Raw genomic sequence first — 11,918 nt, 5'->3', positions numbered from 1 at the left:
CGGTCAGGTATTTCACTTCTGAAGCCTCTGTGCCAGAAAGCCGTCTCAAGCGAGCGTGGCTATCACCGTCAGCAGCTCTGTTCTCCGCATTCCCAACGACGGATGTGCTGGGCTCTATTGTCGGCTCGTCAGCTTGAGTACTCGATGGGGCCGCTGTGGCCAAGGAGACTGCGCTGTCTGCTGAAGGGGGGGATGTGGTGGCGGCGTCGTCTTGTGTGGGTTCTTGTTTAGGTGGGGTGTCACCGGTAGAAAGCGATACACTCGCAGGACCCGCCGACTCTGACTCGAGTGGGGCTGTTTGTTCCTTGGGGGAAGCAGGCTCTCCTGCGGAGACGACGGGAGAGGCCCTGTTGTCCTTCGTGCCTGCTGATTTGCCATCATCTACGCTGTCGGTCACCTGGTCTTCTCCGGCGCCCTCGGGCCCCTGTCCTTGCTCGCCGTCGCCGTCCCCTGTCAAATGAGTTGGCGGTTGGCCTCCCACGCCGGGTGTTGGATTCGAACTACTATCCGTGTGTGTTGGCGAGTCATCCGATGCCTCTACCGTTGTCGGAGACGGCGTGGTTGTGGTTGTCCCTGTCGTGAACCGGACACAGAAACTGACCCCTCCACTCAAATACTCATCAGGAGGATTCGTAAATGTGTAGTTCCCAACTTCTCCTGCACTCTCCTTCTCGGTCCCAGCCTCAGTTCCGGTACGGACCCATAATTCTTCCGAATAGCCAGGGAAGGCGTCCTTGTATGCGACTGTTTTTTCGAAGTTGCACTGCCCGTTCTCAAACACGTACGCGACGCTGTACTGCCCCGCCTCACTCGCGGCGTCAGTGCTCGGAGCGGGCAGGAGAGTCGCTTTGCCGGTCTCGTCGACAACACGGAGAGTGGCGGAAGGGCCGAGCGAGAACTCCCGTTGGCTGTTTTCTGTAATTCCCTCTTTGCTAATGGTAACGGTGAAATTTGGCTTTGGCTCTGCTCCAGAGACCTCAGACGCGGCGCAGGGCACCGCGGCAGCCAGGAGGAAGGCGAGCAGCACGATTTGGAGCGCGTGGCGTTCCATGTTGCATGTGTTATGGTCCACGTAGTAAAAAGAGGTTTGTGGGTCGTGAAACAAAACACGTAAATGTATCGTGGAACACGTCTCGAGCTGATTTCGGAACGTTTTTCAAACAACCATCAGCCCTCATCCGACACAATCGCTTCTGGAACCCCCAGTGCACGCAGATCCGACCGGCCACACATGCACGAGATGCGCGCAGTGCTCGCCACTGGCAAAGAAAGGGAGCGCACGTCCTACGTTGCCTGGGTCGGCTCGGGGACAGAGAGAGAGAGTGTGTGATCCTGCCTGTCAAAGGACGAAGAGAAAAGTACGCGATCTCGGACTGCATTTGATTGACGGCATTCACTGCCTAAACGCAAGTGCTGAAGGTGACGCTTTTTTGTCGGGAGAAAAACAAACAGAGGATATGCAGCATGCATCTCGGATTGTGTGTGTGGCGCCGAAGTCAGCACCAACACGACGGCCACCTTCTCAGCTGTGAAGCGACTTATTCCCTTGACCCTATTCGAACTGAGTATGCGGAGAATGTCAACTTCAGGAGACCTCCCGTCCCATGGCCTCCCCCAAACGTACATCACCGCATCAAGGGCATGCCGAAACGCCGAAATTCTTTGGCCTCTTATCTTCATCATCAGCGCTGCTTGTGGAAAAAAGTCGTAGAAGAACAACGCTATGTTTCGTACATGTCATAGAAAGGTTTCGGGGTTATGGGCAGCCACAAAAAACGGCCAACACATTTCCCTCTTGCCGGTGCCGGAGAAGACGTCGCAGTAACGCAGAGGACTCGCCCATGGCACGTGGATTTCTCGACTGGCACTTAAAACTGTGAGGCACACTTATTGGAGCTAGCGTGGTTCAGGAGTGCGAAGGGAGGTGCTGACACAGGCTTCTCGGCGGCTGCTGTAGAGATTCAGGTCATATCCTGCTTGGTGGATATACGAATGTAGTCTCGCTCCCGTCAACGCGGGTGCTACTGCTTTACCTGGGCCGCTGATCATGCGACAGTGTGACGCTGCCTGTGCATTCCCCTTCGTTCCTTGTTTAGAAGATGGCCAGGAGTGAGGCTGTCAAAGCCAACAGAGCAGCTGACAGCGTCAATGTTCCGGCCGTAGACCCGGAAGCAGCGGAGTGCACGACGATGGTCAGGTATTTCACTTCTGAAGCCTCTGTGCCAGAAAGCCGTCTCAAGCGAGCGTGGCTATCACCGTCAGCAGCTCTGTTCTCCGCATTCCCAACGACGGATGTGCTGGGCTCTATTGTCGGCTCGTCAGCTTGAGTACTCGATGGGGCCGCTGTGGCCAAGGAGACTGCGCTGTCTGCTGAAGGGGGGGATGTGGTGGCGGCGTCGTCTTGTGTGGGTTCTTGTTTAGGTGGGGTGTCACCGGTAGAAAGCGATACACTCGCAGGACCCGCCGACTCTGACTCGAGTGGGGCTGTTTGTTCCTTGGGGGAAGCAGGCTCTCCTGCGGAGACGACGGGAGAGGCCCTGTTGTCCTTCGTGCCTGCTGATTTGCCATCATCTACGCTGTCGGTCACCTGGTCTTCTCCGGCGCCCTCGGGCCCCTGTCCTTGCTCGCCGTCGCCGTCCCCTGTCAAATGAGTTGGCGGTTGGCCTCCCACGCCGGGTGTTGGATTCGAACTACTATCCGTGTGTGTTGGCGAGTCATCCGATGCCTCTACCGTTGTCGGAGACGGCGTGGTTGTGGTTGTCCCTGTCGTGAACCGGACACAGAAACTGACCCCTCCACTCAAATACTCATCAGGAGGATTCGTAAATGTGTAGTTCCCAACTTCTCCTGCACTCTCCTTCTCGGTCCCAGCCTCAGTTCCGGTACGGACCCATAATTCTTCCGAATAGCCAGGGAAGGCGTCCTTGTATGCGACTGTTTTTTCGAAGTTGCACTGCCCGTTCTCAAACACGTACGCGACGCTGTACTGCCCCGCCTCACTTGCGGCGTCAGTGCTCGGAGCGGGCAGGAGAGTCGCTTTGCCGGTCTCGTCGACAACACGGAGAGTGGCGGAAGGGCCGAGCGAGAACTCCCGTTGGCTGTTTTCTGTAATTCCGTCTCTGCTAATGGTAACGGTGAAATCTGGCTCAGGCTCTGATCCAGAGGCCTCAGACGCGGCGCAGGGCACCGCGGCAGCCAGGAGGAAGGCGAGCAGCACGATTTGGAGCGCGTGGCGATCCATGTTGCATGTGTTACGGTCCACGTAATGAAAAGCGACTTGTGGTCCACTGAAAAGGCATGAAATCGCATGTGGAATGCAGACCCAAAGCCGGTTTTGAAGAGGGTTGGAACAGTTTTCCATCCCCCATTCACCAGATCCGCGCTTAGAACGGGCGGCGGCGCTCACCTACATGCTCGATTTGCCTGGCGCGCGACGCAGAAAGCCAAGCGGCAAAGGGAGCGCGTGTGCGGGTTCGCCTGGATCGGCGCGGTGACTGAGAAAGGGACAGTGACCTGTACTAAGCAAGGCAGGGCGAAAGGAGAGGGCGAGACAAGAATGAATGGATTTGAGGGCAAAGGCTGGACACAGAAAACATCCAAAGCTGAGAAACTCTGAAGATCCGAAGCTGAGAGTCTGTGACTATCAATAAGCAGAAAAAAGCAGACAGCATGTGGCACGTATCCGCGAGGACTGTGTGTGACGCTAGGGTTGCAACAATGGATTGGGCCCCTGCGCACGTGTCAAGGAGGCGTTGCCCACTGTTTTTTCCCGATCCACAGTGTCGAGGAAGACAGCTACACGGCCTCATGCGTCCCGCGTTCACCAACAAACGTAGACCAGCTCCTTGATGCTGATTTTGAATCGGCGGCGAATGATGATTCCTTCACATCGTGTTCGTCTACAGGTGTGTCCACTGGAAAAAAATCATAGATGAAGAGATCTACGGAACAGACGCGTCCGGGACTCGAGGTGGGTCTATCGAAATCTTCATGTTCGACGGTATGCTTGTAACATGATCACACCGAGCCGGTGTTTCATTCATTTCGAGGAAATTCGACTGTCGTATACATCCGACTAGGCTGTTGGAGAAAGCTAGCTTCTTCCAGGAGAGCGGAGGAGACCAGCTGACCAAGGCTCATTGTCTGTGGTCCAGTTCAGGCTACATCTTCCCTGATGGATTCACGATTTCACTCTTGTCCCCACAAATGATCCTTCTCCCGTTTGCATGTGCCGTCGGCACCCAATCCTGCCACGGTGTGTAACGAACCTCGCACCTTGTCGAACTTGCCACAAAGAAAAGATGGAGAGGAGCGTGGCCGTTATGGCCAAAAATGCAGGGACTCCGTACCAATGCTTCGGCTGGATTCTACGTGCAGCGGCGTGCACCACAAACGTCAAGTCGTTCACTTCTGAGGCGCTTGCGTCAAGAGCTGCCACGATGGGGTTCGGCCGGCACCATCAGCGCCCCTTTTTTCTCCAGTCTTGCAGGATATGTTAGTCTGTAGTGTAGAGGTGGAAGGCTGAGGAGTAGTTGGATTCTCTGTTGGGGGTTGGAGCGTGTTGTCTACACAGGATGTGGGAGGAAAGGTGTTGATCCGTGTTGTCCGACTGGATCGCCATCCAGTGGCCCTACGCGAATGCAACACTGTGTGTGACCAACTCTGAGCTGCATTGTTTCTCGCTTCGGAGCCAACCTACGATCTCGTCACAGCAATATCTCAACTGCAGCGTCTCCTTTGCCGGCGGGGAAATCTACACCGGACATCAGCTGGTAAAAGAGCATTGCAACCCACCGGCCTATGACTACACTTTGCCTCCCTTAGTATGAGGCCTAATCGATCAGAAACCTAGTATGTGAAGCGCGCTATGGTGTGGAATACTGCAGGGGAAACGTGAGGGCTATGTGACAGCCTCGCGCCGGTCGACCAATTGCTAACATGCTTGCATCGGAGCTGAAGATGCAACCGCTCATGCCAGTCCCCCCCAACTGGAAGTGGGGTTTTCGGCTGACGGTTCAATCAGCTTATGTTGTTTTAATAAACAGTTCATTTTGGTAGTGTCACGGCGCCCCCCAAAACCGGTTCTTCCATTGCAGCAGTGGATATACGCGACAGGCACTGCTTGTTGATTCGTTTGAATAATCTCTGACTCCTTCCAGTGGGACGTCGTAGTATTGGCAAGAATTGAACCCTGCCTGGGAATGCCATAAGGTGCCTGGCCACGTTTATCCTATCCCTGCCCTCAATTAGAAGCTGGAGAGGAGTGAGGCTGTCAAAGCCAACAGAGCAGCTGACAGCGTCAATGTTCCGGCCGTAGAACAGTCAGCATCGGAGTGCACGACGATCGTTAAGTATTTCACTTCGGAAACATCTGAGTCTGAAAGCCTCCTCAAGCGACTGTGGACATCACCGTCAGTACCTTTGTTGTCCGGAGTGTCGACGAGTGTGCTGGGCTGCAGTATCGTTCCGACGGCAGGACTGTTTACTGTTTCTTGTTCTTCTGTGGCGGATGGAGCTGCCCTACTCGCCGATGTGGAAGATGCGGTAGTTGTCACATCTTGTGCGGCGAGGTCCTGCGCGGGGAGCTCACCGGAGGAACTCGACTGACTAGGAGTTTGGACAGACTCTTCCTGCTTTGGGGTTGTTTGTTTCGCCACGGGGACATCCAGGTTTTCCACGGTGACGGAGGAATCTTTGCGGCTGTCGTCATACTCCTGGTAACTGGCCGCCATGATACCACCGACAGCTTCTTGTATTGGAGGATGGGCAGGGGCTTCTTCTTTCTCGGGATAGTTCTGCTGATCACGCAGTAATGCGGCGGATTCGGTACCAGTTGTGCCTCCACCGCTGCCGTCGCCTTTTCCTGCTGAGGGTTTTCCCGTTGTGGCTGACGGTAGCGTAGTCGCTGTGGTTGGCGTGGTCGTGGTGGTGGTTGTCGTCGATCGGGATGTCGTGAACCGGACACAGAAACTGACCCCTCCACTCAAATACTCATCAGGAGGATTCGTAAATGTGTAGTTCCCAACTTCTCCTGCACTCTCCTTCTCGGTCCCAGCCTCAGTTCCGGTACGGACCCATAATTCTTCCGAATAGCCAGGGAAGGCGTCCTTGTATGCGACTGTTTTTTCGAAGTTGCACTGCCCGTTCTCAAACACGTACGCGACGCTGTACTGCCCCGCCTCACTCGCGGCGTCAGTGCTCGGAGCGGGCAGGAGAGTCGCTTTGCCGGTCTCGTCGACAACACGGAGAGTGGCTGAAGGGCCGAGCGAGAACTCCCGTTGGCTGTTTTCTGTAATTCCGTCTTTGCTAATGGTAACGGTGAAATCTGGCTCAGGCTCTGATCCAGAGGCCTCAGACGCGGCGCAGGGCACCGCGGCAGCCATGAGGAAAGCGAGCAGCACGATTTGGAACGCGTGGCGTTCCATGTTGCATGTGTTACGGTCCAGTAGTGAAAGCGACTTGTGGTCCACCGACAAGGCATGAAATCGCATGTGGAATGCAGTCTGAGACCCGATTTGGAAAATGGATATAACAGCTTCCCAGCCATCAATCGACAGAACCGCGTTTCCAACCTCCAGTGCGAGGGCGGCGGCGCTCACCTACATGCACGAGATGCCTGGCGCGCGACGCAGAAAGCCAAGTAAGAAAGGGAGCGCGTGTGCGGGTTCGCCTGGAACGGCGCGGTGACTGAAAAAAGGGACAGTGACCCGTACTAAGCAAGGCAGGGCGAAAGGAGAGGGCGAGACAAGGTTGAATGGAATTGAGGGCAAAGGCTGGACACAGAAAACATCCGAAGCTGAGAAACTCTGAAGATCCGAAGCTGAGAGTCTGTGACTATCAATAAGCAGAAAAAAGCAGACAGCATGTGGCACGTATCCGCGAGGACTGTGTGTGGCGCGTGGGCTGCAACAATGGATTGGGCCCCTGCGCACGTGTCAAGGAGGCGTTGCCCACTGTTTTTTCCCGATCCACAGTGTCGAGGAAGACAGCTACACGGCCTCATGCGTCCCGCGTTCACCAACAAACGTAGACCAGCTCCTTGATGCTGATTTTGAATCGGCGGCGAATGATGATTCCTTCACATCGTGTTCGTCTACAGGTGTGTCCACTGGAAAAAGCCATAGATGAAGTGGTCTACGGAACAGACGCGTCTGGGACTAGAGGTGGTTTGTCTATGGAAATCTTCATGTTCGACGGTATGCTTGTAACATGATCACACCGAGCCGGTGTTTCATTCATTTCGAGGAAATTCGACTGTCGTATACATCCGGCTAGGCTGTTGGAGAAAGCTAGCTTCTTCCAGGAGAGCGGAGGAGACCAGCTGACCAAGGCTCATTGTCTGTGGTCCAGTTCAGGCTACATCTTCCCTGATGGATTCACGATTTCACTCTTGTCCCCACAAATGATCCTTCTCCCGTTTGCATGTGCCGTCGGCACCCAATCCTGCCACGGTGTGTAACGAAACTCGCACCTTGTCGAACTTGCCACAAAGAAAAGATGGAGAGGAGCGTGGCTGTTATGGCCAAAAATGCAGGGACTCCGTACCAATGCTTCGGCTGGATTCTACGTGCAGCGGCGTGCACCACAAACGTCAAGTCGTTCACTTCTGAGGCGCTTGCGTCAAGAGCTGCCACGATGGGGTTCGGCCGGCACCATCAGCGCCCCTTTTTTCTCCAGTCTTGCAGGATGTGTTAGTCTGTAGTGTAGAGGTGGACGGTTGAGGACTAGTTGGATTTTCTGTTGGGGGTTGGAGCGTGTTGTCTACACAGGATATGGGAGGAAAGGTGTTGATCCGTGTTGTCCGACTGGATCGCCATCCAGTGGCCCCACGCGAATGCAACACTGTGTGTGACCAACTCTGAGCTGCATTGTCTCTCGCTTCGGAGCCAACCTACGATCTCGTCACAGCAATATCTCAACTGCAGCGTCTCCTTTGCCGGCGGGGAAATCTACACCGGACATCAGCTGGTAAAAGAGCATTGCAACCCACCGGCCTATGACTACACTTTGCCTCCCTTAGTATGAGGCCTAATCGATCAGAAACCTAGTATGTGAAGCGCGCTATGGTGTGGAATACTGCAGGGGAAACGTGAGGGCTATGTGACAGCCTCGCGCCGGTCGACCAATTGCTAACATGCTTGCATCGGAGCTGAAGATGCAACCGCTCATGCCAGTCCCCCCCAACTGGAAGTGGGGTTTTCGCCTGACGGTTCAATCAGCTTGTGTTGTTTTAAATAAACAGTTCATTTTGGTAGTGTCACGGCGCCCCCCAAAACCGGTTCTTCCATTGCAGCAGTGGATATACGCGACAAGCACTGCTTGTTGATTCGTTTGAATAATCTCTGACTCCTTCCAGGGGGACGTCGTAGTATTGGCAAGAATTGAACCCTATCTGGGAATGCCATAAGGTGCCTGGCCACGTTTATCCTATCCCTGCCCTCAATTAGAAGCTGGAGAGGAGTGAGGCTGTCAAAGCCAACAGAGCAGCTGACAGCGTCAATGTTCCGGCCGTAGAACAGTCAGCATCGGAGTGCACGACGATCGTTAAGTATTTCACTTCGGAAACATCTGAGTCTGAAAGCCTCCTCAAGCGACTGTGGACATCACCGTCAGTACCTTTGTTGTCCGGAGTGTCGACGAGTGTGCTGGGCTGCAGTATCGTTCCGACGGCAGGACTGTTTACTGTTTCTGGTTCTTCTGTGGCGGATGGAGCTGCCCTACTCGCCGATGTGGAAGATGCGGTAGTTGTCACATCTTGTGCGGCGAGGTCCTGCGCGGGGAGCTCACCGGAGGAACTCGACTGACTAGGAGTTTGGACAGACTCTTCCTGCTTTGGGGTTGTTTGTTTCGCCACGGGGACATCCAGGTTTTCCACGGTGACGGAGGAATCTTTGCGGCTGTCGTCATACTCCAGGTAACTGGCCGCCATGATACCACCGACAGCTTCTTGTATTGGAGGATGGGCAGGGGCTTCTTCTTTCTCGGGATAGTTCTGCTGATCACGCAGTAATGCGGCGGATTCGGTACCAGTTGTGCCTCCACCGCTGACGTCGCTTTTTCCTGCTGAGGTTTTTCCCGTTGTGGCTGACGTTAGCGTAGTCGCTGTGGTTGGCGTGGTCGTGGTGGTGGTTGTCGTCGATCGGGATGTCGTGAACCGGACACAGAAACTGACCCCTCCACTCAAATACTCATCAGGAGGATTCGTAAATGTGTAGTTCCCAACTTCTCCTGCACCCTCTTCCCCGGCGCTAGTCTCAGTTCCGGTACGGACCCATAATTGTTGCGAGTAGCCAGGGAAGGCGTCCTTGTATGCGACTGTTTTTTCGAAGTTGCACTGCCCGTTCTCAAACACGTACGCGACGCTGTACTGCCCCGCCTCACTGTCGCCGGCGGTGGTCGGAGCCGGCAGGAGAGTCGCTTTGCCGGTCTCGTCGACAACACGGAGAGTGGCGGAAGGGCCGAGCGAAAACTCCCGTCGGCTGTTTTCTGCAATTCCCTCTTTGCTAATGGTAACGGTGAAATCTGGCTCAGGCTCTGATCCAGAGGCCTCAGACGCGGCGCAGGGCACCGCGGCAGCCAGGAGGAAAGCGAGCAGCACGATTTGGAGCGCGTGGCGTTCCATGTTGCATGTGTTACGGTCCACGTAATGAAAAGCGACTTGTGGTCCACTGAAAAGGCATGAAATCGCATGTGGAATGCAGGCCCAAAGCCGGTTTTGAAGAGGGTTGGAACAGTTTTCCATCCCCCATTCACCAGATCCGCGCTTAGAACGGGCGGCGGCGCTCACCTACATGCTCGATTTGCCTGGCGCGCGACGCAGAAAGCCAAGCGGCAAAGGGAGCGCGTGTGCGGGTTCGCCTGGATCGGCGCGATGACTGAGAAAGGGACAGTGACCCGTACTAAGCAAGGCAGGGCGAAAGGAGAGGGCGAGAAAGGGTTTCGTTAGTGTAGCGGCGGCTGCAGGAAACAAATGGTCTCGGAAGTAACCACTTGTCCGATGTGAGAGGAAATCCAACTACCTGGGACGTGTATCGGGGATTGTGTGCGGCCACAGGACAGCACGAACGAGGTGGCCGATTGCGTACCTGCTAAACGCCTTACTTTCTCAGCACTACGTGACGTGAGTGTGTAGCATGTTGAGTACACGAGCATCCAGGCGCCGATTCCCTACACACAAGCGTGCACTAGCGGGTCTCGTAGTGCCCCGCGTCTTTGTGACACAACGACGTTTCTGGTTCCTTCATCGCCATTTCGCACCAACCACAGAAAACAGTGGAAAAAGCCAAGAGTCGTGCCGAACTCGAAGAGACACGTTAACGTTTTAGACCGTTTCACGACGGACGGCACACTTCCCCTTCTTCTAAAGTCGAGTTCATGTCGCCTTGACGCAGACGACTCGCGCCCCCCATGTTTTTCGACTGTAATCTACAACGGTGTAGGGTGCATCTAATAGGTAGACCACTTCGGGAGTGAGGGAGCGGTCGGTGGCAGTCAGACCACATCCTGCTTCTGGGTATCCCAATTCCGTTTAGCTTCTGTCCGACGACGTGCCGTTGGGTGCACGGACCGGTGACCTTGCCACAGTGGACCAGTCCATGTTCATTCTCCCCTCTACCTCAACTAAAAGCTGGACAACACTGATGCTGTCATGGCCAAGACGGATGCTGCCACCAGAGACGTTCCGGCCGTAGAACCATAAGCCGCAGAGTGCACCACAATCGTCAAGTATTTCGCTTCTGAAGCCTCTGAGTCTGAAAGACGCCTCAAGCGAGCGTGGCCATCACCATCAGCACCTTTGTTGTCTGAGGACCCCAGGGATGCGCTTATCTCTAGTGTCGATAAGGGGGCAGGAGCAGTTGATGGTCCTTTGGTGCCGGAGGGGAGGCTGCTGTCTGCCAGGGTGGGAGATGTAGTGATAACCATGTTTGGTGTGGTTTGCTCTTCGTTGGTGAGGTCGCTCGAAGAACGCGACGGGGTAGTAGCGATCGAAGACGATGTGTGCTCTGAGGCCACTTGACTCTCAGAGGAGCCTGCCACAGTGTGGTCTGGGACGGATCCACGGAGGCCGCTCTCCTCCTGTACGTGGCTGGGGCTTGCCGGGACGCCAGGTCGTTCTACTTCTTCTTCGACAGGGCGCTTGTCCTCCGTTTGTGCTTCTCCATCACTTCCATGTCCGTCCTGGTTGCCTGGGCCTGCGGCATTTCCAGAAGCTCCACCAAGTGTCGGGTCAGATGACGAACCGTCGGACGACGCAGAGGGCCGTACCGTGGTTGCCAAGGATGTCGTTATAGGTGACGGTGTTGTTGTGGAAGTTGCGGCGGGGATTGACGTGAACCGCACACAGAAACTGAACCCTCCACTCAAATACTCATCAGGAGGATTCGTAAATGTGTAGTTCCCAACTTCTCCTGCAACCACCTCCTCGGTCCCAGCCTCAGTTCCGGTACGGACCCATAATTGTTGCGAGTAGCCAGGGAAGGCGTCCTTGTATGCGACTGTTTTTTCGAAGTTGCACTGCCCGTTCTCAAACACGTACGCGACGCTGTACTGTCCCGCCTCACTGTCGCCGGCGGCGCTCGGAGCCGGCAAGAGAGTCGCTTTGCCGGTCTCGTCGACAACACGGAGAGTGGCTGAAGGGCCGAGCGAGAACTCCCGTTGGCTGTTTTCTGCAATTCCCTCTTTGCTAATGGTAACGGTGAAATCTGGCTCAGGCTCTGATCCAGAGGCCTCAGACGCGGCGCAGGGCACCGCGGCAGCCAGGAGGAAAGCGAGCAGCACGATTTGGAGCGCGTGGCGTTCCATGTTGCATGTGTTACGGTCCAGTAATGAAAGCGACTTGTGGTCCGCCGACAAGGCATGAAATCGCATGTAGAATGCACTCTGAAACCCGATTTGGAAAATGGATATAATAGCTTCCC

General features: G+C 55.2%; 4 protein-coding genes across 4 annotated transcripts; all 4 read right to left on the bottom strand.

Annotated features, from left to right (window-relative positions):
* Positions 1 to 2,092: 2,092 nt before the first annotated feature.
* Positions 2,093 to 3,361, bottom strand: NCLIV_017951 (uncharacterized protein; the record flags this gene model as incomplete). Its single annotated transcript, XM_003881989.1, has 1 exon — positions 2,093 to 3,361. The coding sequence occupies one exon, from the start codon at positions 3,359 to 3,361 to the stop codon at positions 2,093 to 2,095; it is 1,269 nt and encodes a 422-aa protein (XP_003882038.1).
* A 1,885-nt stretch (positions 3,362 to 5,246) lies between these two features.
* NCLIV_017950 (uncharacterized protein) lies at positions 5,247 to 6,491 on the bottom strand (the record flags this gene model as incomplete). The annotated part of the gene is made up of 1 exon (XM_003881988.1): positions 5,247 to 6,491. The coding sequence occupies one exon, from the start codon at positions 6,489 to 6,491 to the stop codon at positions 5,247 to 5,249; it is 1,245 nt and encodes a 414-aa protein (XP_003882037.1).
* Positions 6,492 to 8,443: 1,952 nt separating this feature from the next.
* NCLIV_017941 (uncharacterized protein) lies at positions 8,444 to 9,742 on the bottom strand (the record flags this gene model as incomplete). The annotated part of the gene is made up of 1 exon (XM_003881987.1): positions 8,444 to 9,742. One exon carries the CDS (start codon positions 9,740 to 9,742, stop codon positions 8,444 to 8,446), a length of 1,299 nt encoding a protein of 432 aa, XP_003882036.1.
* An 878-nt stretch (positions 9,743 to 10,620) lies between these two features.
* Positions 10,621 to 11,868, bottom strand: NCLIV_017940 (uncharacterized protein; the record flags this gene model as incomplete). The annotated part of the gene is made up of 1 exon (XM_003881986.1): positions 10,621 to 11,868. The coding sequence occupies one exon, from the start codon at positions 11,866 to 11,868 to the stop codon at positions 10,621 to 10,623; it is 1,248 nt and encodes a 415-aa protein (XP_003882035.1).
* Positions 11,869 to 11,918: the final 50 nt, after the last annotated feature.

This window comes from Neospora caninum, chromosome VI (assembly GCF_000208865.1).
Source record: "Neospora caninum Liverpool complete genome, chromosome VI".
NCBI lineage: Eukaryota > Apicomplexa > Conoidasida > Eucoccidiorida > Sarcocystidae > Neospora > Neospora caninum.
This window is presented reverse-complemented; position numbering and strand designations above follow the sequence as displayed.